Raw genomic sequence first — 26,967 nt, 5'->3', positions numbered from 1 at the left:
CATGCTCCAAATGTTTAAACACTCAACTATTTTATTTTTAACTTGTATACTCTTTATAGCTACCCCTTGTATGATTTTGACGTGGCACCATATCTCAAATCATTTAGTATACTTCCACAGAAAATTTGGTCCTTTTATCACAAAGTGAACAATTTCATCAAAATTTGTTGCTTAGCCGCTCTACTGGTTGTTTACAACTTATAGATGTTTGTGCCACTTTGTGCTAGCATTGCTATAATATGAATCCTATGAAACTGGTATGCAGGTAATGTAGCAATTTAGTGAGCTTCTTTCCAAAAATTTGTACTTATATGTCTGAATAATACATTATGTATAACAGGAAACTGGTTTGTATTTCATCATGTCCTGTCTGTACAGATACATATAGTCTACACAACAGAGTGTATGTGTGTGCATATGCAACTATGTAGTTAGTATGGTAATCTGTATGTGCTGTATGTATAGCTATATATACCTATGTAGTCATAGTTTTAATGTGGTCATGGTTATATGTAAACATATGTATATTTGCTTGTGAATAATGTTTAAAAGGTTTAGCTAACAACCATGTATGGGATTGTGAAATCCCAAAGGGACAGTCTGATATGTGGGATTACAAATTTTATTTTCTATAACATGGTCTTCTGTTGATCCACATTAAGCCACACAAATGTATTCATATATGACTCATATATGTATTGAGCTGATTATCACCCAAGTCACATAACATCATAGTAATAGCTAGCCAATCATATCACTTCGCTGCCGTACATATGCTGTGTTCTAGGTCATCGTCTTGTGTTCTATTAGAGTACTTATTGGAATTATACAGTATGCTAGTTCATTTAAAGGCGAGAGAACCTCGGAAAGAACTGTACAATCGCGAAGACGATCACGCTACTGATATCATCGCAGAATAGCTAAGGTGAGTGTAATGATTGTACGTACGAGCTAATTAGCTACGTAGAGCTAGCTCAAGTGTAGCTAGTGATAATTCAGTTGCTACTATGCAGAAATCAAAGTAGCTTTAGATTACAACGCTTTAGGTTAGGGTTGTTTTAATAAGGCAATCCGGAGGTATCATGACAAGCAATAACAAATAGCTGACTATTTACAATACCGAGCGACCAACCCAATGACCCTCGATTAAGGAATGGCTTGAGGAACGGATACTAGCTAGCTAGCTACATAATGTTTTAGAATTTATCAAGTAGCTAGCTAAATCTCGCTTCTAATTTTAAGATATAGTATCCATCGCTAAAATAGCTATTATAACACATCATTATTATTTATTACTATTAACGCTTTACAGTGACTTCTTATAATTATGTATGTACATCTTCTTATTACAAGTAACACTAACTTAAACAAATAAGCTTACATATATTTCTTAGTGTTTTAAATTAACTATTAGCAATTTTAATTTTATAAAAGAAAAACATAAAAAAGCAACTGATACTTTTGTTGAGTGAAACTGTAGCTAACTTATGATTCGACTACACTTGTTGATCAGGTTTTAAATACAACACTGTTATAATGAATTAATTAGCATATTTATTGTATGGTCTAAAGCAATTACATTAATTATAATGATGAAGTTAATTAAATTCTTCAGATTCCTATAGTTTAAGAGTGTTGTACTGATTTCTAACATTAGGCTGTTTAATCTAAGAAGTTGTAGGCATAAATTTAGAGTGACATAAATGCTCCTTCTGCACTCTAATTTTAAGACTGTTTTTAATTTAAGAAAATTATTCCTAAATTTAAGAAACTTTATTCTAAAAATAAATGTAAGAAATTTTATTCTAAAAATATAAGAAAAAATTAGAAAACTGTATTTGCTGAGCATATTAAGGTGTTGGTAAGGCATGAGCTCAGTATGTAGAACACATCACACAGAATGGGTTGGTCTATATCAGTATCAACATCTACAATAGTCTCAACAATAAAATTTACCTATTTGTTTCCATACAACTTATGATAAGGAAACTGATGCACCATTTGGTGTGACATGACTTGGAGAACTATAAACCCTATTTTATACTATATGACGGCTTCATAAAAGTATAGCTATAACATTATCACCATATATGGATCATTTATCAGAAATAGATAATCTAATCAAAAACAGCCAAGCTGTAAAAAAAGATGCGGCCCCCAAAAAGGCCATGGTGAAAAAAGATGTGAAATCCAAGGTGGCGGCCAAGAAATGGCTGTGATGGTAGGTTAATGGTAAAAATTTTAATAACGACAATTCAGGTGAATTTGATGCCAAGACCAAGTGGCACAAAATTCACCTGAATTGTCGTTATTAAAATTTTTACCATTAACCTACCATCACAGCCATTTCTTGGCTGCCACCTTGGATTTCACATCTTTTTTCACCATGGCCTTTTTGGGGGTCACACCTTTTTTTACAGCTTTGGCTGCTTTTGATTAGATATCACTTCTTTCTGTATTTGTATACTGCAAAGCCAGCCTATGGCTGGCTTTGGGGCTTTTTTAACCCATGTGTTTTTTTATTTACCACAGGAAGAAGAAAAAAACTTATAGAAGATTTTTAATACTTCAATTATTTTTAATTTTATTAGTAATTATACAAATTATATACGTATATTTATTACATGCCCATTATTCCCCACAGGATAATTTTTAGCAGTTGATCTCTCTACTGGGTGACTTAAAATATAGCTGAACTATATACAGGATGGTTTCTTTGTAGCTGAACTCTCTACAAGGTGACCTCTTCTAGCTGATTTCTCTACAGGGTGATTTGTTTCTAGCTGAACTCTCTACAGGTTATTTGTTTGCAGCTAAACTCTCTACATCCAAGGTGGTTTCTTTGTAGCTGAACTCTCTACATGATGGTTTCTTTGTAGCTGAACTCTCTACAAGGTGACTTCATCTAGCTGAACTCTCTACAGGGTGATTTCTTTGTAGCTGAACTCTCCACATGATGGTTTCTTTGTAGCTGAACTCTCTACAAGGTGACCTCTTCTAGCTGATCTCTCTACAGGGTGATTTGTTTTTAGCTGAACTCTCTACAGGTGATTTGTTTGCAGCTAAACTCTCTACATGGTGCTTTCTTTGTAGCTGAACTCTCTACATGATGGTTTCTTTGTAGCTGAACTCTCTACAAGGTGACTTCTTCTAGCTGAACTCTCTACATGGTGCTTTCTTTGTAGCTGAACTCTCTACATGATGGTTTCTTTGTAGCTGAACTCTCTACAAGGTGACCTCTTCTAGCTGATTTCTCTACAGGGTGATTTGTTTCTAGCTGAACTCTCTACAGGTTATTTGTTTGCAGCTAAACTCTCTACATCCATGGTGGTTTCTTTTTAACTGAACTTTCTACATGATGGTTTCTTTGTAGCTGAACTCTCTACAAGGTGACTTCTTCTAGCTGAACTCTCTACAGGGTGATTTCTTTGTAGCTGAACTCTCTACATGATGGTTTCTTTGTAGCTGAACTCTCTACAAGGTGACTTCTTGTAGCTGATCCCTCTACAGGGTGATTTGTTTGCAGCTGAACTCTTTAGGTGGTGATTTCTTTGTAGCTGAACTCTCTACAAGGTGACCTCTTCTAGCTGATCTCTCTACAGGGTGATTTGTTTCTAGCTGAACTCTCTACATGGTGCTTTCTTTGTAGCTGAACTCTCTACATGATGGTTTCTTTGTAGCTGAACTCTCTACAAAGTAACTTCTTCTAGCTGATCCCTCTACAGGGCGATTTGTTTGTTGTTGAATTCTCTACACGGTAATTTGTTTGAGACTGAACTCTCTACATGGCGGTTTCTTTGCAGCTTAACTCTCTACAAGGTGACTTTTTCTAGCTGAACTCTATACAGAGTGATTTGTTTGCAGCTGAACTCTCTACATGATGGTTTTTTTGTAGCTGAACTCTCTATAAGGTGACCTCTTCTAGCTGAACTCTTTACATTGTGTCTAGTTTCTAGCTGATCTCTCTACAGGGTGATTTGTTTGCAGCTTAAATCTCTACAGGATGATTTGCTTGTAGCTGAACTCCTTACATTGTGTCTAGTTTCTAGCTGATCTCCACAGGGTGATTTGTTTGTAGCTGATCTCTCTACAAGTTGATTTGTGTGTAGCTGATCTCTCTGCAGGTTGATTTGTTTGTAACTGATCTCTCTACAAGGCAATTTGTTTGTAGCTGAACTCTCTATAAGGTGATTTGATCTCTCTGCAGGTTGATTTGTTTGCAGCTGAACTCTCTAAAGGGTGATTTGCTTGTAGCTGAACTCCTTACATTGTGTCTAGTTTCTAGCTGATCTCTCTACAGGGTGATTTGTTTGTAGATGATCTCTCTGCAGGCTGATTTGTTTGTAGCTGAAGTCTCTACAGGGTGATTTGTTTCTAGCTGATCTCTCTACAGGATGATTTTTTGTAGCTGATCTCTCTGCAAGTTGATTTGTTTGTAGTCGATCTCTCTACAGGGTAATTTGTTTGTAGCTGAACTGTCTATAAGATGATTTGTTTGTAGCTGATCTCTCTGCAGGTTGATTTGTTTGTAGCTGAACTCTCTACAGGGTGATTTGTTTCTAGCTGATCTCTCTACAAGTTGATTTGTGTGTAGCTGATCTCTCTGCAAGTTGATTTGTTTGTAGTCGATCTCTCTACAGGGTAATTTGTTTGTAGCTGAACTGTCTATAAGGTGATTTGTTTGTAGCTGATCTCTCTGCAGGTTGATTTGTTTTAGCTGAACTCTCTACAGGGTGATTTGTTTCTAGCTTATCTCTCTACAGGTTGATTTGTGTGTAACTGATCTCTCTACAAGCTGATTTGTTTGTAGCTGATCTCTCTGCAGGTTGATTTGTTTCTAGCTGATCTCTCTACAAGTTGATTTGTTTGTTGCTGATCACTCTAAAGATTGATTTGTTTGTAGCTGAACTCTCTGCAAAGTGTTTTGTTTCTAGCTGATCTCTCTACAGGGTAATTTGTTTGTAGCTGAACTCTCTGCACAGTGACTTGTGTGTAGCTGAATTCTCTAGAGAGTGATTTAATTGTAGGTGAACTCTCTACAGGGTGCATGACTTGTTTATAGCTGAACTCTCTTCAGTGTGACTTGTAATGTTCTGAATCTCTACAGTGATATAATTGTAACTTAACTCTCCACAGGATGACTTGCTTCTTGCTGAACTGTCTATAAGATTAACTGTTTGCAGCTGAAGTCCCTACAGAATAACTTGTAATGTAATAGAATTCTATAATGGAGTAAATAAATTAGCTGAATGCTCTATTAGTGTGACTGTTCTATTAGAGTATCTCGATCTCGCATTTGCTACACGGAGTTGGCTTTCGAATCATAACTCAGTGGTTTGTAATCCAATTCTTCTATACTACTGCAAGGACTTTCTATGAAGATTATTCCAGCTATACACCGATTTTCAGCTCATTGCTCTTAGCGGTTTGCCAGTAGGCGTAAAAACTAATACATTTTTATTACTAAAAATCGATCGCGTAATTGTGACACAGGTTGGGTTTTGTGTCATATCTCCGTGGTCTTAATCTCGATTCCTTTCAAACCACCAAAAGGCACTCCTACGATGGTTACTCCATCTGCATAGCAATTTTCAACTCATTCCATGAAGGCTTCATGGAATGAGTATTGAAGCGGTTTACCCTGTAGGCGTGACAACAAATCGATCTTGTTTTACGCGAATAATCGGTCATAACTCCTGAACCATTCATCAGATTTGCACCAAATTTGATGCTAGGATTCGCCTTTGGACTCCCTTTCTGTGTGCCAAATTTCAAGGTGATCGGAGCACGCGTTTGCATTTTATAACAATTTTTGCAAGTGTGCGAAAATACGAAGAATAATAATAAGAAAAAAAACGAAACTTTGGCCGCTCATATCTCGGAAATGGCTTTAGTGATTTCCTTCAAATGTGGAATGTAGACTCCCCTAGCTGGCGGACAACTCTGCAGCAAATTTGGTTTCAATCAGATAAGCTATCACCGAGATACAAAAGTGTGAAAATGACGTTTTCTTTCTTCCTGTAAATATACTCACGGTGTGGCGCGCCGGCTTCTTGGGCCGCACGACACACTACCGTGTGTCTTGATTCCACAAAAAAAAATTTATTATTAACATTGCTACCAAAAATTATGGAACAGTTACTGGTGTATCACCCTCAGATTTGAGGCAGAAAAATCCTCCTGGGTAGGACTAGTATAATTACAGTACCACAGCACCAAATCTGATGACTGTCAAGTTGAAGTCACACTATATAACTCACTCCTAAACATTTGAATTGAAATACTTGGCACCAGACAGTCACCAGTTCATGCAAGAAAATGGATCACAGATATAGCTATTATATAACCCTTCTGATCACACTAGTATTGCGTGTATGCATCATTGTATTTCTTTAATACAATCAGCTTGGTACTATTTTCTGCCGGACAATACTGAAAACATGTTTGTAGTTATGCTGATCATAACAGGTTTGAACAGTATGTTGCTATGTAGTACTTGACAGAGTACACACATTATTGAACAATAACATGTTTTTTTTTGTTCAGATATGTTTCTTGCAAGTTTCACCATTCTGTGTTGGATTACCTTATCATGTACGTAAGTGATCAACAACATATGCACATGTATAGTAGTTAAGGATAGTGCAGTGACGGATCACCAAAATATTAAAACTAGCATTACTGTATATAACAGTACCCATAAAAATAGTAGACTGCTAACAAATTACAGCATGTGACTGTGATATAATATTTTGAAAGGAATAATCCTTGATACATATGTATATTAACTCCATAATCATATATCTGTATATTGTGCACAGGTGGACAAACCTGCACTGATGAAGTAAATGTAGAACAAAATGGACGTAGACAGTTGAATGTTAACCGCTTTGCAATATTTCCACGTCTCAATTTCACTTGCAATGGTAGAATAACTAACATTAGAGCAAGAGTAAACCAAGTTGACACAAGAAATACCTTTCCTTCTTTCCAAGTATGGCGACCATCACAGCCTGATTCAGTGATGTATAACAGAACTGGTGAAGTTCAGTTACAATCAGATGATCAAGTGACTACAGGGAGTAATGGTTTCCTAGAAGCAAATATCTCTCTCACTGGTGATGACAGGATAGAGTTTCAGTCAGGAGATATTGTAGGATATTATCATCCACCTAATGTTCGATATTCTCTAAGAGACATACAAACTGATGGATATGTACTGTATAGATTTGATAGATCATCTCCTCCAACTTCAGTTGATCTCAGTGAACGTAATGCTATGTTGAATAATCGACAGCCACTGATTCAGTTCATCATTGGTAAGTAATTTTCATGGATCATGTGACTTGTCTGCATTAGCTGACATTTATGGCTGACCATAATAACCAACTTTTAAAATAAATTTGGTGTGTGTGGTGGGCTGCCCCTCCTTCTTTATGGGAAGCTATAATGTAAAAACTAAATGGTCCAGTTTGACGAATGAACTGTGGATCTATACGCATGCATGAAGAATCTCATTTTCTTTTTACCTGTCATACAGTATAATATTTAGTTACCCACACTGGCTTTCCACACAAGTCATGTGTACTTTGAAAACTGCAAAGATGTATAAGGTATTTGTACTTCGTATGACGTTGTCTAAAATGTTTACAAGTTATTATATAATTAGACATTCAGTGTGATGACTTATCAGCACCATCCAATGGAGAGATAACATCATGTAGTTCTGATAGAGTAGGAGTGGGTTATGAGGGAGACACTTGTAATTTCACATGTAACACTGGTTATGAGCTAACTGGTAGTGACACTAGGACCTGTCAGAGTGATGGGAGCTGGAGTGGTACTGAAAGCATGTGTAAAAGAGGTATGTCTAAGTAAGTATAGTAGAATTTTTACAACTATTCTATACTAAATTTGATGGAAAAGTTGGAGTACATACATGGAAAAATATATGTATTCATGGGTCGATGGTAAAAATATAAGAAAATGCCCAAATTCAAGTCACAACTAGATAGTATATTTCACAATGTAGTTGAATAGTACTAGCTGCTATACCCCATGTATCATTAGGGGCCTTCACCATTGTTCAATCATGGTCTAGGTAGGTTTCATTAATAGTTCAGATACTCTAATAGAATTTGGAAATAGCAAATCTCGTAGAAAATGATTTTAAACCATGACAGACATCTCTTTGAAAAACTGATTAATTTTTCATTCATTAGATAATAGTTTTCAATGGCGGATCCAAGATGGGGCATTTAGGGCAAATGCCCCCCCCCCCCTCAAGATATTGCATACAAGATCGAGATACTCTAATAGAGCAGTCAATTACTCTAATAAAGCAGTCACAATGTTCATGAGGCAGTGCAGCTTACTTATGAAGCTATAAATAGGATTTTATTTTACATAACATACGTGATATAATATATTTGGTAAAGGATAACTAGCTATTATTGTTGTGACCTTTTTTTTTTTTTTGCTCTTCAACTTTTTTCAGCAAGGTGCCCCCCCCCCCCCCCCTCTTTCCAAACTCTAGATCCGCCCCTGGTTTTCACTCCCATTACTAAAATTTAGGCAAGAGGGAAGTCATTTTAATATTAAATATTCAATATATGACTAAAATATTTAAAATTACAGCATAGGATACACTGTACATGAACCTGGTTAATGTGTCATGTGGCCCAAGAAGCTGGTGCACCACACTAGTGTGTTGTTAACAGGAAGAACCAAAAATGTGATTTTCACAGATACATAGCTCTGTCTCCTAATAATAATTATATTTGGTAATTTAGTGAAAAGACATTGAACATTAGTCAAACATGTGTAGAAAGTATGCAATCAAGAAAGCTACTCTAATAGTACACTCAGTCTAATAGAGCATTCAATTGTAAAATTGCAATAATAATATTATAATATAACTACTAAACATGTATGTTCTTTCTGTTGTTATTGTAAAAGACAGTTAAAAGCTTTAGGCCATGCAAACACAAAAAGCTGTGCCATTTCGTGGCTGCCATCTTTGATTTCACAACTGGCTTTTTAAAAGGTTGTAGTTTGGCTATTTTGGTTTATATAAAATTATTACGTATATATCAGTAAAATTATTACGTAAATATCAGTAAAATCCTTACTTTACTACATTTATGCTTTATGTCACATCATGGATGAGCTACTTCACCACCTTCACATGTACAATTATTGTAATTTTCAGTCATCCATGGTTTCCTCATTCTAAACTGCAATGATTTCATGTGATCAATAATCCATTGATGTACACTGTATATGTGACTGGATCTGGCCATGTCAGTATATTTAACGTTTCACCAAGAACACAAAGCTACATAAATAAACTATCTAATTTCAAAGTCAGCTAGACTTGAGTGGTCTGCTTTTGCTGGCTGCTTTTCCCAGTGGCAATCCGTACTGACTGCCTACAGACTCCCTATAAGCATTCGAGCATTAATCAGATGGCTGCAGGTTTGAGGCTGCCCAGGTCCAGTCATGGATTTTTCTCTTTTCTCCACCTTTTCAAACATACTTTCTGTAACAACTTTAAACAGGTTGAAGGACCAGGTGTCCTACAGACCTTCACCATGCACTTGTCTTGTAAAGTCTTAATATATTTAATAGTTATACCATGGCCACTCGGGATTTGCCTGATATATATGCCCACACCCTCGGACCTGCAGCCCTCAGGCTTGGACATATATATCAGGCAAATCCCGAGTGGCCATGGTATAAGTAATATATACCACTCTGGTATGCTCACCTAATAGGTGAAGGAAGACAAAACTGCATTCACCACATTACTTTTGTACAGAGGTTTGCAAACATTGATTGTGGGTTTAAATTGTGGGCACAAAAAAGAAATGATTGTGGGTTTCACTGATTGTAGTGATACCATTTTTAACCAAATAACCATTTTGAGGATGAATAAAGTAACCTAAGGTGTTAAAATAAACACTTAGACATATAGGTTGTGAATGTTTGAGGCATCTTTTCATGCAGTTGAAATGAACTCTGTAGAAAAACAATCCTTACATTGCAAAAATGATTATTTAGAGATGCTTAGTAACTGAACTATGCAATGCTGACTCACTCAATTCTTTTTGCTTCACAACAATGCCCCTAACTAAAACAACATGTTTAATTCAAACCCACAATGCAAAACTTTAAGCAGCTCTATATAAATATTCAAAGGGAAATGATGCTTTGTATCTGACTCAGCATCAAAGGCAGTTGTGCTCAGGGCTATATCATGATATCGCCCTAACCACAGGGCAATATGTGATATATAACCCTGTGGTTTCCTTTGATCTGAGGTGTCAAAGTGGTATATAAGTACGTGCAGTGTGGGGCCTTTATGGAGCTCTGGTCAGCCTGGGGATGGTTTTATTGGCTGTGCAGCTCTGTGGTGTTTAATAAAGACCTGTGCTGTAAATGTCCTTTCATTTAAGCCAGTTTTAAGACTTGAGTGATCCATAACTTACATATCCCTATGCCTTCCTCTTGCTTTTGGAGCTCTGTTTAAAAACAGTCTAAATGGAAACTTAGCTGTTGACTATATACTTGTACAGTGGATGCTCTGGAAGGTAAGGAATTGGTATAAAAAATTGGTACACATAGTTTCAACCATTGGCGAGTTATAGGGACCCGCCGATTATGCTGGCATAATTATGAACATAATAGGTGCCTGAAAGCATTGAGCATAATGCTAGCATAATAGGTAGAATATTTGTGTAATAGTATGAATTCCTACTTATCAAAATCGCTATCACAGAAAGATCGATATACTCTAATAGAACAGTCAGTAATTCTAATAGAACATTCACACAGCTGACTGTTCTATTAGAGTATATCAATCTTTTCTGTGATTTGCATTTTGACAAGTAAGTTTGTGCTTCAGCTATCCATAAACTGGAAATTATTAGCAGAGCATGAGAACTGAGGCATAAATAATTGGGCATAACTTGGGCATAATAGGTAAGTATTGAGCATAAATTTAAGCATAATAGGTAAATTTTTGAGCAGTGCAGCATAGCATAATAGGTAAAATTATGAGCATAATAGGCGGGTCCCTAGCGAGTTACAACACACTAAATACTTAAAACTGGTGTCTAGTTTTCCCAGACTGGGTCACATATATGTACAATTTGTAGGGAAAGCATTTTTGAATAATGAGGATTAGTTATCAAAGTTTTGTTTATAAAAGGTTGTAGAGGAGAATGTCCTATTAACTACGTATGTGCTTGTAGTAGTATAAGTGTATATTGCTAAATTTGAATCTAAAGATGTAGTGGACAGCCATTTACAACTGAAACTTGCATGTGTACCTACAGTTACCACTTTTAATACTTATGTAATACCACACAGAGATTGTCTCGGCTTCAGTCGGTAGTCTTATTCTAGCCGCTCACTTACGTTCCTCCTGCCTCATGTTGGGTACCGGAAACTCTCTAATCAATCACAAGAAAAAACATGCGCACGTGCACAAACATAATTATTACATAACAAAAATTCTAGTCCATTACACTCCCCATGTTTGAGAGTGTAGCTATCAAACAGTTATATACATAAAAGGCCTAAAGGATCAACTAATTTCTAATACAATCCAACTATCTATTTCAAGTGTTCATTCTTCGGCGAATCTCTCCAACTACTGCCGCTTCTCTTCTCCTTCGAGTATTACTTGGTTCTGTCACCTCATCTAAATCATTCACTGGCTTTCTCGCTGCTGCTGGAGACGACACGATCACCCGTAGATACTTCTATTGGGTATAGATGCTTGATGCTACAATGAATGACTTACACACGTCGATCACAGTGACCAGCCCTCACCTCAGCAGCACGAACATGTCCATCAGACCCACTTAACAGTTCTTCAACAACACCAAGTTTCCAAAAAGATCTCTTAGTCTGGTCATCCTTGATCACAACAACATCTCCTAGTGCAATTTTTGATCCTCCGCTCCCTCTTGATCTCTGGTCAGATTGGTGATTCTCTCTCAAACTCATCAAGTATTCTCGTCACCATTGTCTAGTAAATTGACTTAATAAATGTTTCTGCTGCCTAACCCTTTTCGTCAGTGTCATTAGTACTGATCACTTCAAAGTGTGAATCATTGGGAGCACTAGTGATTTTCCTACCATATATCAGATGTGATGAAGACAGAACATAACTCGTGCCACTAGTATCATCTTCTACATATGTCAAAGGTCTAGAGTTAACAACCCCCTCTACTTCAACTAAAAGTGTGTTTAACTGGTCGAAATTCAATGTGGAGCAGCCAAGGACCTTTCTGAGACTTCGCTTTACACTCTGAATCAAACGCTCCCAGAATCCTTCCCACCAGGGAACCTTCTCAGCAATGAACTTCCAAGAGGTATGGTTGCTTGCCAGGTATCTTTGAACTTCGGAAGATCGGGCTACCTTAGATACTTCTTTGCTGGAGGATCGAAATGTCTTAGCGTTGTCAGAAATCAATGTTGCTGGCAAACCTCTCCTGCCAGCAAATTTCTGGAAACATAGTAAAAATGATTCAACCCCAAGGTCCCGTACCAATTCCAGATGTACAGCACGAGTGGCTGCACATGTGAAAAGACAAATGTAGACTTTATGTGGTTGGCTATTTAAGTTTATGTACAGAGGACCAGCAAAATCTAACCCTGTGTGGGAAAATGGTGGATCTTCTGACACTCTTTCGGGAGGCAAATCTGCAACTGGGCATGATCCATATGGCTTGCATTCTAGTTTTCTACAAATAACACAAGCTCTAGCTATAGTCTTAGTTGCCTGACGACCTTGCAAGATCCAGTATCTCTCTCTTAACAAGGTGAGCGTTTCATTCACTCCACTGTGCTTGCAGTGTTCATGCGATTGCCGTATCAACAGGGTAACAAAAGGATGTCTCGTTGGCAAGAGTGCCGGTGTCTTGCTCCCAAATGACAACTCTGGTGAATTGTTTATTCTCCCTTGGCATCGCATCAACTGTCTGTCATCAATAAACAGGTCGAACTGATGAACCAAGATAGGACAGGCACCCTTATGATTCAACAAGTACTGTATTTCCTGGTTAAAGTAACTCTGTTGCACAGATATGATCCATGCGGCCTCAGCTCTCTTGATGTCTCCAGCATCAATCAGTGGCTCATCATCACTTCTGAGACTTCTGCATCGCTTCAGCCTTGCAACAAACAACAGCACACATACAGTAACATGAAGCAAGGTATCTAGAGTACTATTACGAGTGCAGTCAATCAAGTTGTCTAAGCGCATCGCCTTATGCTCTTTGTTCATGATGAGCAAAGCATGAGTAGATATACACTGTGACTTGGTCAATTCTGCCTCCACCTCACACGAAACATCCACATCTGGTAGCATGGGTTGACTAACAGTCTTCTCAGCAATAATGTTAGGTCCATGCCACCAAATTGAACTATGTACAAGTTCCTTAGCAGACACTCCTCTAGAGGGCAAGTCAGCAGGGTTCAATTCCCCAGGGCAGAAGTTCCAATCTTCACCATTCGTCAGTCCTTTGATCTCCTCAACCCTATTCTGAACATACTGTTTCCAAGCTCTTCTGTTGCGCATCCAATGCAGTACTACCATGGAGTCCACCCACAAGTGAACACTGTTCAATCGAGGTAGGCAAGGTACAACACTGTGTACAAGCCTGGCCAAAATCAGTGCCCCCAGTAGTTCTAAATGGGGAATAGTTTGCTTCTTAGTTGGCGCTACCCTGGTCTTTGAACACAGCAGAACTTCAACATGACCATCAAGGTAAGTGGAACTAAGATACAACACTGCCGCATAGGCATGCTCAGATGCATCACTGAACCCATGTAGAGAGATGGAAACAGGATGAGAAAATATGAGAAAACAACATCGGGGAATCTTCGACTCAGAAAGCAAGACCAGATCCTTCATCAACTGCTCCCATCGAACTTGCGTATCTTTATGCAAGGGTTCATCCCAATCGGCCTTACTGGTACACAAAACTTGAAACAACATCTTAAGAGGGATAATAAGGGGACTCAATATTCCCAGAGGATCAAAAAGACTTGCAGTCACCCTCAAGATTGATCGTTTGGTATGTGTAAGCATTTCATTACATTAAGTTGTTCTGTAAAATCAAACGTGAACTTATCTTGCATCTTATCCCAAGCAACTCCCAGCAACTTAGACATATCTGTTCTATTATCATCAATCTTAACAGTTGCATCACAAGGGTCAGTGCCAGTACCTTCCAGAGGATGCCTCATCTTGCTCAATCATGTCATTTAAAGTCTTGGAATTTTTATTCCATTTTCTCAAGTTAAAGCCTCCGCGATACAAGATCCACTTGGAGGACTTGTAAACTTCAAAAGCTTCTTGTACGGTAGCACCTCCAGATACCAAATCATCAACATAAAGCGACTGTTCTATCTTGTCAACTACTCGTGGGTGCTCAGATCGATACTTCTCCAAGTGATGGGAAATCACAGAGTCCAGAATGGCCGGCGACGGCCTCAATCCAAACACTAGTCTAGTAAATCGAAAGTGTAGAAGGGTCTTCAAGCCAAAGAAATCTAAGCATGTCTCTAGCTGATTCACGGATGCTTATCATCAGAAGGCCTTCTCAATATCACCTTTAAGAGCCACTTGATAACATTAAAACCTAATGAGAACATTAAACAACTTAGGGATCAGATTGGGTCCAACCTGCAGACAATCGTTAAGTGCAATGTTACATTCATGTGAGGTAGCCGAACCATCATATATGACACGCACCTTAGTCGTGCTGCGGCCTCGCTTGACCACCGGATGATGTGGCATATAATGGATGAATGTATCGGAAGACTCATTACTGTTGTCCACAGGTTCAATAATATTGTAGTGCAACTGTTCATCTATTGTGCCTTGATATTCCTTCAAAATCTCAGGCTGTTTAATTAGACGTCTCTGCAGATACCTCAACCGATTATAACACAAGTTAAAGTGGTCAGGTATATCACTCTTACTTCTAATCCAAGGGAGTCCGACCTCATAGCGACCCTGCACAAATGTGACTCCATCAAAAAATGACACAGGCTCCTTACAATATTGGGCATCATAGATTCCTAAGGATTCCAACTCCCAGAAGGACTTAAGGAATGTCATTAAGGCCACTGAGTTCATTGGTGGAAGGTTCCAACTCATTGAATCCCTGGCATACGGCCAAGTGAGAGAATGTCGAGACATGAGAGTGCGGTGAAGTAAGAGGACCAGAAAGAAGCCAACCTAGTTTACTCCTAACTGCAGTAGGGCCATTGTCTGTGCGGATAATTTCTTCCTCTACAATGTTCCAGTAACGATCGGACCCAACAAGGGGATCAATGACTTCAGTGCTCTTGCCAGGAGGGTCAGCCAATTGCAGATCACATAACTGAGGGTATTTATCTAAGTGTACCACATTCGGCAGGGAGGAGCAAATGGTCGGGAAACTAAGTGCCTCCAGCACTAAACAATCAGAACTGCCAATCTTCTGTAACCGTATCTGAACCAGATCACAAGTCTTGCCCTTAAATGCAGGCTCTCCAAAGGTGTTTAAATGCAATCTCTCCTTCTTTACAGGCTTAAGACGTAGGCGTCTGCAGAGAGCCTCTGTTACATAAGACCTCTGGTTCCCTGTATCAAAAAGAATCCGTATATTGACTGATGCTCCACCCTCTTTACCGGAAGCCATGGCTCTTGCTGTTTGCAACAATACCAATCCACTACTTCGTGCCACATTAGATGTGTTGTTGATAGTCTCTAAAACTTCAGGTGGCTTAACAGAATGCGGTGGGTGCACCTGGTCACATATCGATTGGTGATGCTTCTTGTGACAGTGCCTGCATTTCTTATGTGAATCACAATCTTTGGCACGGTGATGGGGCCTCAGGCAGTTAAAGCAGCGATCTCCTCTAATTAGGATAGCCCGTCTATCCTTCACTTCCTTAACCGAGGTGCACAAGGAAGGATAATGTTCTCCATTGCAATAAGGACATCTTGGAGTAGCATTACCAACATAGAATGAATTAGCTGTAGGGGGAGGTGGTTTGGGTGGATGGGGGAGTCGAAAGGTATTGGATTTAATCAAATTGCTGGCCTCTCTCACTTCAGCTTCCACCTTGATTGTTTCTAAGAGATCCTCCACCTTCCAAATGGTGCCATGATGCTGACGTGCCATGCGAAGGCGGACTTCATTAGGCAGTTTCGGCATAACAATTGGGATCAAAAGACTACCATAGTGACGTAGGTCTATTCCCAGTGAACTTAAACCCCTAGTATGAACAGTGATTCGACCGTAGATATTACAAAGTGCAGAAGGCCGATCAGCTGTACAGTCTGGCAACTTAAGCAGCTCATCCATATGAGCTGCTATTATAGCTTGTGGATCACTGAAACGTTCTTTCAACATAGCAATAGCAGAGTTGTAATTATCCTCAGTCAGTCCAAGACTTTGAATGGCCTTACTGGCAGTACCTTCTAAAGAAGAGTTTAAGTAATGGAACTTATCTTACTTATGTTGGTGTTTTCATGGACAGCCGACTTGAAAGTGTCCCAGAACGTCATCCAGCCAGTCACATCTCCCCTAAACTTGCCCAGTTCCAAACGAGGTAGGCGTGTCTTCACAACAACAGGCGCCGGAGCTACAATTGCAGGCGTGGTCTCAGGTGCTGGTGGAGGTTTCAAGCACGCGTCAATACGGCGTTTATAATCAATCACTGTGGCGTTAATAGTCTGATTCATCAATTTCGGGTGCTATATCGTCGGTTTCGCAGAGTCAAAATGTCGGCATCGAATTTTTGCAACACACTTAATTTATTTTTTAATTGTTCATTAATCACCTGCAATCTACCAATATCTCTCGGCTCACCCAGGGCCGCCCAGAGAAATTAAGGGGCCCAGGGCAAAGAGTTAAAGCGGGACCCCAAAAGGCAAGGAGGCTTCCATTCTGAATCACAACTTCACCCAAGCTGCAAGTTGAAGACCAAAAAAAAAAAAAAAGGTCACAACCTGCTGACAATGACAATAACTACCCCATCACCAACCATATCTCCTTATGTATAAGCTTCTACACTGCTTCTCTGAAGAATACTGTTACTGCTCTATTAGAGTATTTAGATCTAACTGCTCTATTAGAGTATATCGATCTTTTAAACAGGTATTCGGGGGGCTCTTCGTGGGGCCTCCTGGGGCCCCTTTCAGGCTGGGGCCCGGGGCAAAATGCCCCAGTTGCCCCCCCCTGTGGGCGGCCCTGGGCTCAACCACCAGCAGCGTATCTAGCTCTCTTGTCAACTTCGTAATGACTCCCCGGTGACCACCTCTTACTGATCTAAGCCTCTCCAGATTCATGACGTCCGGATCTTGCCTAAGGATAAGGGAACGAGCGAGAAACGATGTAACAAACTATGACAAGTACCTCTACGGGTATCGTTACACCCGGCACCAAGGAATTCGAGTTTGTCTAGAGGTTATCGTGCCCCACGTTGGGCGCCACTTGTCTCGGCTTCAGTCGGTAGAGTCTTATTCTAGCCGCTCACTTACGTTCCGCATGCATGGTGTTGGGTACCGGAAACTCTCTAATCAATCACAAGAAAAAACATGCGCACGTGCACAAACATAATTATTACATAACAAAATTCTAGTCCATTACAGAGATTGCCTACATGCTTGTTAATTAAATTCTCTTGGTATTCACCTGAGCTCCCAGCTCCCAAGTTAGTAATATCACATGTGTTCTGTATCTGGTTTTGTAAAGAGAGGCAGTCACTCAACTTGTTCATGACTTCACATTCCAATATTTGATGTATACAATCTTTTAATTAGTCATATACCACTTTGACACCTCAGATCAAAGGAAACCACAGGGTTATATATATATATATATCTAATCCAAAACAGCCAAGCTGTAAAAAAAATGTGCGGCCCTCAGAAAGGCTATGGTGAAAAAAGATGTGAAATCCAAGGTGGCGGCCAAGAAATGGCTGTGATGGTAGGTTAATGGTAAAAATTTTAATAATGACAATTTAGGTAAATTTTGTGAAGCGGCACAAAAATTCACCTGAATTGTCGTTATTAAAATTTTTACAGGGTGGTTTCTTTGTAGCTGAACTCTCTAAAAGGTAACTTCTTCTAACTGATCTTTCTACAGGGCAATTTGTTTGTGGCTGCATTTTCTACAGGGTGATTTCTTTGCAGCTGAACTCTCTACATGGTGGTTTCTTTGTAGCTGAACTCTCTACAAGGTAATTTCTTCTAGCTGATCTCTCTACAGGGTGTAACGAAGACAGAAGGACGCCAAGGCTCAATCGTTTCGGAGGGATAACTCGCTTCGTTTTGGCTCACATAAGACTGGTCATAATTTAAACAGAGTGTACACTTTTATACATTATATCACGTGCACATAATGATGACATCATAATAATAACACACATTACAAATGTTCAAGTCCTGCTTGCAATATAATTTAGACAATCACTCCTCAGTCTCGACATCCTCCCGGGAGAGCAAATAAAATAGAAGTTGGGTTATCCCTCAAACATTTATGTATTCGTTGTCGGGCGATCAAATGAGCCTTCCTTTTCTTATCATGTTTAGTAGAGTATTGTTCCTGGTTATTGATATCATCATATTCAGTAACATCATCCTCAGATCTTCTATTGTCCATCATAGTTATCTGTTCATCTGTTTTACTAGGCAATTCCAGTGGATAAAGGTGACATATAGCTCTAGCAATCACACCACCACTTGGTAAAAGAACCTCTGCTGATCTAATTTGACCATCACGTCCAGTTATCAACTTCTGAATTTTACCTAGTTTCCAACTACATCTAGGGATGTTATCATCTTTCACCAATACTATGTCATCTATTTTAGGAACTCTTAATGTCGAGTGTCTTGAATTTTTGTGATAGATAGGTAAACTTTCTCGGAGACTCAATAAATACTCCTCCCTCCAAACCTTCCAAAACAAATCCAGATACTTCTGGCCTTTCTTCCAAGTCGTAAACAATTGTGTTGCAGTATCTTTCTTAGGTTGATAATCCTCATCTGTATGATAACTATCTTCTGTGGATGGAAGACCCAGTTTCCTGTTAGTAACCAAAAAATGTGACGGTGTCAACGTAAAGCCCGACTGAAAGTCTTCATACACATATGTTAGTGGCCTCGAATTAAGTACTGCCTCGATCTCTGTCAGCAAGGTAGCTAGTTGATCCAAAGTAAAATGTTTTCTTCCCAAAGCTTTCCGTAAACATCGCTTAACCATCCCAACTAACCGTTCATAAAGGCCACCCTGCCAAGGGGCCAAAGCTGTAGTAAAGCTCCATCTGATACCCTCACTAGAAACATAACTTAACAAATCCTTGTCTGTAAAAACTCTCCTCCACTGTTGATTTATCACCGTATTTGTAAGTTTGAATTGAGGAGCATTATCTGAAATTATGGAATCAGGCTTTCCTCGTCGTGAAATGAATCTTCTCAAACAATTTAGAAACTGCTCAGCCGTCAAACCCAATACCCACTCCAAATGTACAGCTCTAACAGTTAGGCATGTGAATAAACACACCCAAACCTTATGTAACTGACTTCCCTCCTTAACATACACTGGCCCCAAGTAATCAAGTCCAGTAAATTGAAAAGGATCAGATCTAGCCACTCTCTCACGGGGCCAAGGGGGCATCAGTGGCAATGGGAATGGGGCACCTTCGTGTCTACGACAGATCATACAACATGATAAAACACTTCTTACTGCTACTCGACCCTGAGGTATCCAATACTCCTCACGGATTTGTGAAAGCGTATGTGCAACTCCAGCATGAATCAAGCGTTCATGCACTTCTTTAATCAGTAACCGTGTAAGTATTTCATGCTGTGGTAGCAACTTTGGACATTTGGAACTGTCAGTAGTTTCAGCATTTAGAAATCGTCCATAACATCGTAACACTCCATAGACATCTAACTTCAAACCAAGCTGGTGTATCAAACAGTGTTTTCTATCTTTCTCAATAGCAGTCAGTACATCAGCAAACCTTCGTTTCTGAACAACAGACACCCACAACAATGTTGCTACCTGTAAATCACTTGCACAAACTGACTGTCCATCAGACAATGAACTCAACACAAAGTACAGTAACTTACACCTCCTTTCAATTGATTCCCTAATCGACTGTGTCAAAGTAAGCCAGATTCTTCTCCTAATAAACTTTAAACAATAAACAGTAACTCTCAAAAGTCTTCTCAAGGAGGAAAACTTCTTTTCATCAATTCCACAAATTGAGTTTACATTGTCAACATCATGACTAATGACTGAAGTCGTTTCATACAAAACCCTTGGAACCCCACATTCCAATCCTTGTAAAATCTCGGGTGTCAATTGAGGTATACACCATTCTGGCCAGATGTTCTCTGCATCTTTAAGCCACGTAGGCCCATTCCACCATAATTTGGCTTCCTTAACTTCAGACACTAGCAATCCTCTAGTAGGAAAATCAGCAGGGTTCTGGTCAGATGGTACATATCGAAAAATAACATCAGATTCCTTTAACACTTCTTTCACTCTATTCTCAACAAAGGTGGGCAACGGCTTGTTGGTTTTTAACCAATGTAAAACACATGTTGAATCTGTCCACAAAATCCGTCTCAATGATGGTAATTTCAACTCCCTAGCAACAAAATTTGCTGCTCGTATTCCAATGTTAACAGCAAGTAACTCCAGTCTAGGAAGTGTAATATTTCCTTTCATCTTATGGGTACCCTTTGAAACCAATCTCATCTTTGAAAAGATAAGGTTTACCTTGACAGAACTATGTTTCTCTACACGAAGATACACTGCAGCTGCATAAGATTTCATTGATGCATCACAAAACACAAGCAGCTTATACTGTTCAGTAGTGTCCACATTGGCAACACGTCTATTTATCTTAAGAGTAGACAACAGTCTCAATTCAGTCAATATTTCATTCCATCTCTTACATAACTCTTCTGACAAAGGCTCATCCCATGACACACTCTCCATCCACAGTACTTGAAGAAACACCTTCCCATAAAATGTCACCGGAGTAACAAGACCCAGTGGATCAAAAACCTTAGCCACTACTTTCAATACCTCCCTTTTTGTAGGGATAACATCCGAGTTACTAAAATTAACTCCTCCAACTTGTAGGTTATCTTCTTTGTAATTCCATGGCATGCCAAAGGTCTTAACAACACTTCCTTTGACAACTTCAGTCTCCGGTAACAAACCAAGGAATTCAGATGAATTGGAGATCCACTCCCTTAGATTCATAGATGCCTTTCCAAAAATGTTCTTTGACTCAAAATAAATCTTGTGAGCTTCTTTCACAGTACCAGCTCCAAGTAGGACATTATCAACATAGATGTTCTCACTAATCTGTGAAGCAACAGGTGTGCCAATCTTCTTCAAATGATACTTGATTGTTCCTCCCAACAAAAAGGGACTACAAATAATTCCAAATGGAACTCGACAAAATCGGTAAACATCCAGATTTTCTTCAACCACTTCTAAGCTTTGTAAGTTCTTAAACCAGAGGAACCTTGTTACATCTCTGTCCATCTCCTGGATACCAACCTGCAAAAAGGCTTTCTCGATGTCAGCAAGCATGACAATTGGCTGGATCCTAAAACGAAGTAGGATACCACACAAGTCTGGTAATAACACAGGGCCTCTGTGAAGACACTCATTTAAACTCTTCTCTCCCCTCTTTGCTTTGGTTGAAGCATCATACACAATACGCAGTTTGGTTGTATTCTTAGCTGGTGTGATCACTGGATGATGAGGAAGATAATGGCATTGTTGACTTGTCCTTGTATCAGTAGTGACCTTCTCCACTATTCCTTGCTTAACTTGACTAGAAATAACTTCATCATATTTCTCAAGTAGATTTCTATCCTTCTGAAAACGTCTTGCCAAAGATCTAAGTCTACCAACTGCAATATCCAAGTTTTCAGGAATATCCAAGTTCTCATATTTCCATGGCCACTGTATCTGATACCTACCATCCTCAAAACAAATCGAGGAATTAAATCTTTCAAGAGCTTTATCATCATCAGTTATGTCCAATGGATCGCTGATTCCAATTGTTTCCAATCTCCAAAAGTCTTCAATACAAGTAACTGAATCATCAGAACATGAAACCATACTCATTTCAGGTAACATCTTATTAACCTCTGTCATCACAAGACAACTTGAAACATGTTGTTGACAACTTCTGATACTGTACTTTCCTGTATGAATGTATCCTATCTTTGAGGATATCAAAAACAATCCTGATGGAAGTGTCAACTTCTCAGTACCCAAGATGGTCCAAAAATAATCAGATCCTATTAAGAGGTCAACATTCACCGGCTCTACATCCTTGGGAACAGTGTCAGCCATTTTCTCTGGAGAAATTGATAGCAAAAACTCTAGATCTGATGGTTGTATTGGGCCCCTTTGTATTGGGCCTGTAATTTTATTTATCACATTAGCATGAAGTGGTAAACAAGAATTGTTTTTAGTTATCACATTAAAGTGGACAACAAAGGTGTTTACCTGCTGAGGTGTCCTTGCAGCAAAGGTCGATATAGACAGTAACTCCTCACGATCACAAGTTAACTTCAACTTCTTAGCCAGCTGGTCAGTTATGAAGGTACGATGACTTGCACTATCCAACAAAACTTTTGCCATAATGGTTGCTGATCCATCTGCTGTCTGAATAGGAACAACTGCTGTCTGTAACAAGACCTTTTCTCCAGAAGCAATTAAAGCATGATCAGTGCCTACACTTGCATTAAGAGTTTCAGTAGGTTTATCTTGACTCCCCTCTGTTACTACATTACCAACATCATGGTCAGGAACAACATTCTTTCTCACTTCACCATCACCAAATCTTTGTGGGCATATAGCTCGATTATGGTGTTGTTTTTTCCCACAATAATAACAACCATATCTCTGAGGTGATGAACAATCAGTAAATGTGTGTCCAACCTTAAAACAAAGAAAACAACGACCCTGAGTTATCAGTTTCCGCTTACGTTCAGCAAGTGTTTTAACTCTGTCACATTCATCATTAAAGTGGTCACCTCTGCAGAACACACAACTAGGACTTCTACCTCTTCTCTGTACATTAGTAGTAAAAGTGTCAACAGATGCCTGATTCAATAACTGCTTACCACCTCCGGACAAGGATTGACTCTCCTTTTGTCCTCCTTCATGTCTTACAGGTCGATAGTCATAATTCCTTCCTTTGGCATTAGCCACTCTTCGATAAGCATTCTCTTGAACAATCACATATCGACTCAATAACTGTCTCAATAATTCCATTGTCCATTCTTCATCACATTGTTTTGTGCTTTCCAACTTTAAAATGACTTCCAAAGGGAACTTGCTCAAAATCTGGTAAACCAGCATCCTCTGATTGTCAACTGTCTCACCTTGTGACTCCAACTGTCTCAATATTCTCTCAATATTATTGTGAGTGTACTGAATGTCACTGAACTTGCACGAAGAGGTTGGAAGATTCTGTAATTTGGCATAAAGCACTTCAACTATTGATTCCTTTCTTCCAAATCTCTCCTTTAAAAGTTTGAGTGCTACGTCATAGTTCTCCTCAGTTACAGAGATGCCTGAAATTGCAACAGAGGCAACACCTCGGAGAGTTCCCTTGAGATAACTGAACTTTGACACATTTGGTATCTTCTGCTTATGAACGGACGAATGAAAAATATCCCAAAATTCTGGCCACTTTAACAAATTTCCATCAAATATCGGTAAATGCAACTTCGGAAGATGTACTGACAACTGTGGATTGTTTACTGTAAAGGTATCACCTGATGAAGAAGAGGTCAAGGTCGCAGCTTGTACTTCCCGTGTAGCTTGTACAGTTGCATGGTCAATTATAGGTTGAAGGTTAGTTTGTGTTGAGGTTAGCATTTTCTGGTAGTTGGCTTGTTCTCTCTTCCTTGAGATTAATGTTACTCTTGCTTTCAATCTGGATATCACTTCATTGGCGGCAAACATAAGTTCAATAAATCCAGTTTCGCCATCTGTCGCTCGAGAATACTCTTTCTCTTCAGTAGCCTTGGCGTCACCTTTTGCTTCCTTAAGAACGTTCGACCAGTCTTTGTTGCATTTTTCTAGCAACGAAACGTTAGTCGTGAGCCTGTTCAGAAAATCTTCTACTTCACTCTCGTATTCGTCCAGTTCCTGTTCCTTGGGTTTATTCTCCAACAAACCGTTCGCTGACTCAATGTACTGCTGTAGACGGGCCTTAGCGGGTCCTATTATCTTCCTTATTGGTCCGGACATCGCCCAGAATCCTGGTCACAGCACCAACTGTAACGAAGACAGAAGGACGCCAAGGCTCAATCGTTTCGGAGGGATAACTCGCTTCGTTTTGGCTCACATAAGACTGGTCATAATTTAAACAGAGTGTACACTTTTATACATTATATCACGTGCACATAATGATGACATCATAATAATAACACACATTACAAATGTTCAAGTCCTGCTTGCAATATAATTTAGACAATCACTCCTCAGTCTCGACACAGGGAGATCTGTTTGTAGCTGAACTATCTACAAGGTAACTTCTTCTAACTGATCTTTCTACAGGGCAATTTGCTTGTGGCAGAATTTTATACAGGGTGATTTCTTTGCAGCTGAACTCTCTACATGGTGGTTTCTTTGTAGCTGAACTCTCTACAAAGTGATTTCTTCTAGCTGATCTCTCTACAGGGTGATTTGTTTGTAGCTGAATTCTGTACAGGTGATTTGTTTGCAGCTGAGCCCTTTACAGAATGGTTTCTTTGTAGCTGAACTCTCTACAAGGTAACTTCTTCTAACTGATCTTTCTACAGGGCAATTTGCTCGTGGCAGAATTTTATACAAGGTGATTTCTTTGCAGCTGAACTCTCTACATGGTGGTTTCTTTATAGCTGAACTCTCTACAAGGTAACTTCTTCTAGCTGATCTCTCTACAAGGTGATTTGTTTGTAGCTGAACGATCTACAAAGTAACTTCTTCTAGCTGATCTCTCTACAGGGTGATTTGTTTGTAGCTGAATTCTGTACAGGTGATTTGTTTGCAGCTGAGCTCTTTACAGAATGGTTTCTTTGTAGCTGAACTCTCTACAAGGTAACTTCTTCTAGCTGATGTCTCTACAAGGTGACTAGTTTGTAGCTGAACTCTCTACACGGTGGCTTCTTTGTAACTGAACTTTCTACAAGGTGACTTCTTCTAGCTGATCTTTCTACAGGGTGATTTGTTTGTAGCTGAACGATCTACAAGGTAACTTCTTCTAGCTGATCTCTCTACAGGGTGATTTGTTTGTAGCTGAATTCTGTACAGGTGATTTGTTTGCAGCTGAGCTCTAAACAGAATGGTTTCTTTGTAGCTGAACTCTCTACAAGGTAACTTCTTCTAGCTGATCTCTCTACAGGGTGATTTGTTTGTAGCTGAACGATCTACAAGGTAACTTCTTCTAGCTGATCTCTCTACAGGGTGATTTGTTTGTAGCTGAATTCTGTACAGGTGATTTGTTTGCAGCTGAGCTCTAAACAGAATGGTTTCTTTGTAGCTGAACTCTCTACAAGGTAACTTCTTCTAGCTGATTTCTCTACAAGGTGACTAGTTTGTAGCTGAACTCTCTACATGGTGGCTTCTTTGTAACTGAACTTTCTACAAGGTGACTTCTTCTAGCTGATCTTTCTACAGGGTGATTTGTTTGTAGCCGAACTCTCTACAAGGTAACTTCTTCTAGCTGATCTCTCTACAGGGAGATTTGTTTGTAGCTGAACTCTCTACAGGTTATTTGTTTGAAGCTGAACTCTCTAAATGTGACCAGATTTTACAGAACCGATCCAAATCGCACATCAGGCAAAATCAAACTAATGCCACCAGTGGATAGCTACACTATCGTACTACAAGTTTTGACCCTCAACACTACTCAAACTACACGAGGCTGGTTTTTACACACGTCTTTTCTGGGTGGTGTGGAGTGCTCAAATGGCGGTTTCAGGCCTTGTGAAGGACCTGGCTTGGCAAGAGTCAGTGGTTCACTGGTGGACAGCCTTATAATGTTGGCCAGACGTGTTCTCTGTTGATTTTGCTACATATCAGCCACTAAGGAGCCAGCACAGCCCTGTAATCTCGTGTCTGGACTCCAATCGTGGTCTGCCTCCATTTTGAGGTCTAACTTAATTTTATACAAGGTGATTTCTTTGCAGCTGAACTCTCTACATGGTGGTTTCTTTATAGCTGAACTCTCTACAAGGTAACTTCTTCTAGCTGATCTCTCTACAAGGTGATTTGTTTGTAGCTGAACGATCTACAAAGTAACTTCTTCTAGCTGATCTCTCTACAGGGTGATTTGTTTGTAGCTGAATTCTGTACAGGTGATTTGTTTGCAGCTGAGCTCTTTACAGAATGGTTTCTTTGTAGCTGAACTCTCTACAAGGTAACTTCTTCTAGCTGATGTCTCTACAAGGTGACTAGTTTGTAGCTGAACTCTCTACACGGTGGCTTCTTTGTAACTGAACTTTCTACAAGGTGACTTCTTCTAGCTGATCTTTCTACAGGGTGATTTGTTTGTAGCTGAACGATCTACAAGGTAACTTCTTCTAGCTGATCTCTCTACAGGGTGATTTGTTTGTAGCTGAACGATCTACAAGGTAACTTCTTCTAGCTGATCTCTCTACAGGGTGATTTGTTTGTAGCTGAATTCTGTACAGGTGATTTGTTTGCAGCTGAGCTCTAAACAGAATGGTTTCTTTGTAGCTGAACTCTCTACAAGGTAACTTCTTCTAGCTGATCTCTCTACAGGGTGATTTGTTTGTAGCTGAACGATCTACAAGGTAACTTCTTCTAGCTGATCTCTCTACAGGGTGATTTGTTTGTAGCTGAATTCTGTACAGGTGATTTGTTTGCAGCTGAGCTCTAAACAGAATGGTTTCTTTGT

General features: G+C 39.3%; 2 protein-coding genes across 4 annotated transcripts in view; one reads left to right on the top strand and one right to left on the bottom strand.

Moving 5' to 3' along the window:
* The first annotated feature begins 855 nt into the window (after window positions 1-855).
* The window catches only part of LOC136251324 (uncharacterized), a 37,439-nt gene continuing 11,327 nt past the window's right edge, over window positions 856-26,967 (top strand). Inside the window, exons 1-4 of one of the 3 annotated variants that reach the window (XM_066043760.1) lie at window positions 856-925; window positions 6,547-6,594; window positions 6,822-7,319; window positions 7,670-7,864. In XM_066043760.1, coding sequence (XP_065899832.1) covers window positions 6,549-6,594; window positions 6,822-7,319; window positions 7,670-7,864 — 739 coding nt within the window. In that variant the 5' untranslated portion in view covers window positions 856-925; window positions 6,547-6,548. Of the gene's footprint in view, window positions 926-6,546; window positions 6,599-6,821; window positions 7,320-7,669; window positions 7,865-26,967 lie in introns of those variants that run through there. The other 2 variants (XM_066043761.1, XM_066043762.1) reach the window with 2 other exon arrangements.
* Window positions 22,267-24,553, bottom strand: LOC136251335 (uncharacterized). The gene is made up of 2 exons (XM_066043775.1): window positions 22,560-24,553; window positions 22,267-22,408 (listed from the first exon to the last, which is right to left on the bottom strand). The coding sequence occupies exons 1-2, from the start codon at window positions 24,312-24,314 to the stop codon at window positions 22,376-22,378; spliced, it is 1,788 nt and encodes a 595-aa protein (XP_065899847.1). The 5' UTR covers window positions 24,315-24,553; the 3' UTR covers window positions 22,267-22,375.

The sequence above is a fragment of the Dysidea avara genome, chromosome 3 (assembly GCF_963678975.1).
Source record: "Dysidea avara chromosome 3, odDysAvar1.4, whole genome shotgun sequence".
In the NCBI taxonomy this organism is placed as follows: domain Eukaryota; kingdom Metazoa; phylum Porifera; class Demospongiae; order Dictyoceratida; family Dysideidae; genus Dysidea; species Dysidea avara.
Note: the sequence above shows the minus strand (reverse complement) of the source record. Positions and strands in the feature narration are given on the sequence as shown.

Bases quoted from the DNA above. Each gene is read 5' to 3' on its own strand.
- LOC136251335 (XM_066043775.1), bottom strand. From the start codon at position 24,314: ATGTCCGGACCAATAAGGAAGATAATAGGACCCGCTAAGGCCCGTCTA. The intron at 22,409-22,559 runs GTAAACACCTTT...CAATTTCTCCAG, and splicing joins CTGCAAGGACACCTCAGCAG to AGAAAATGGCTGACACTGTT.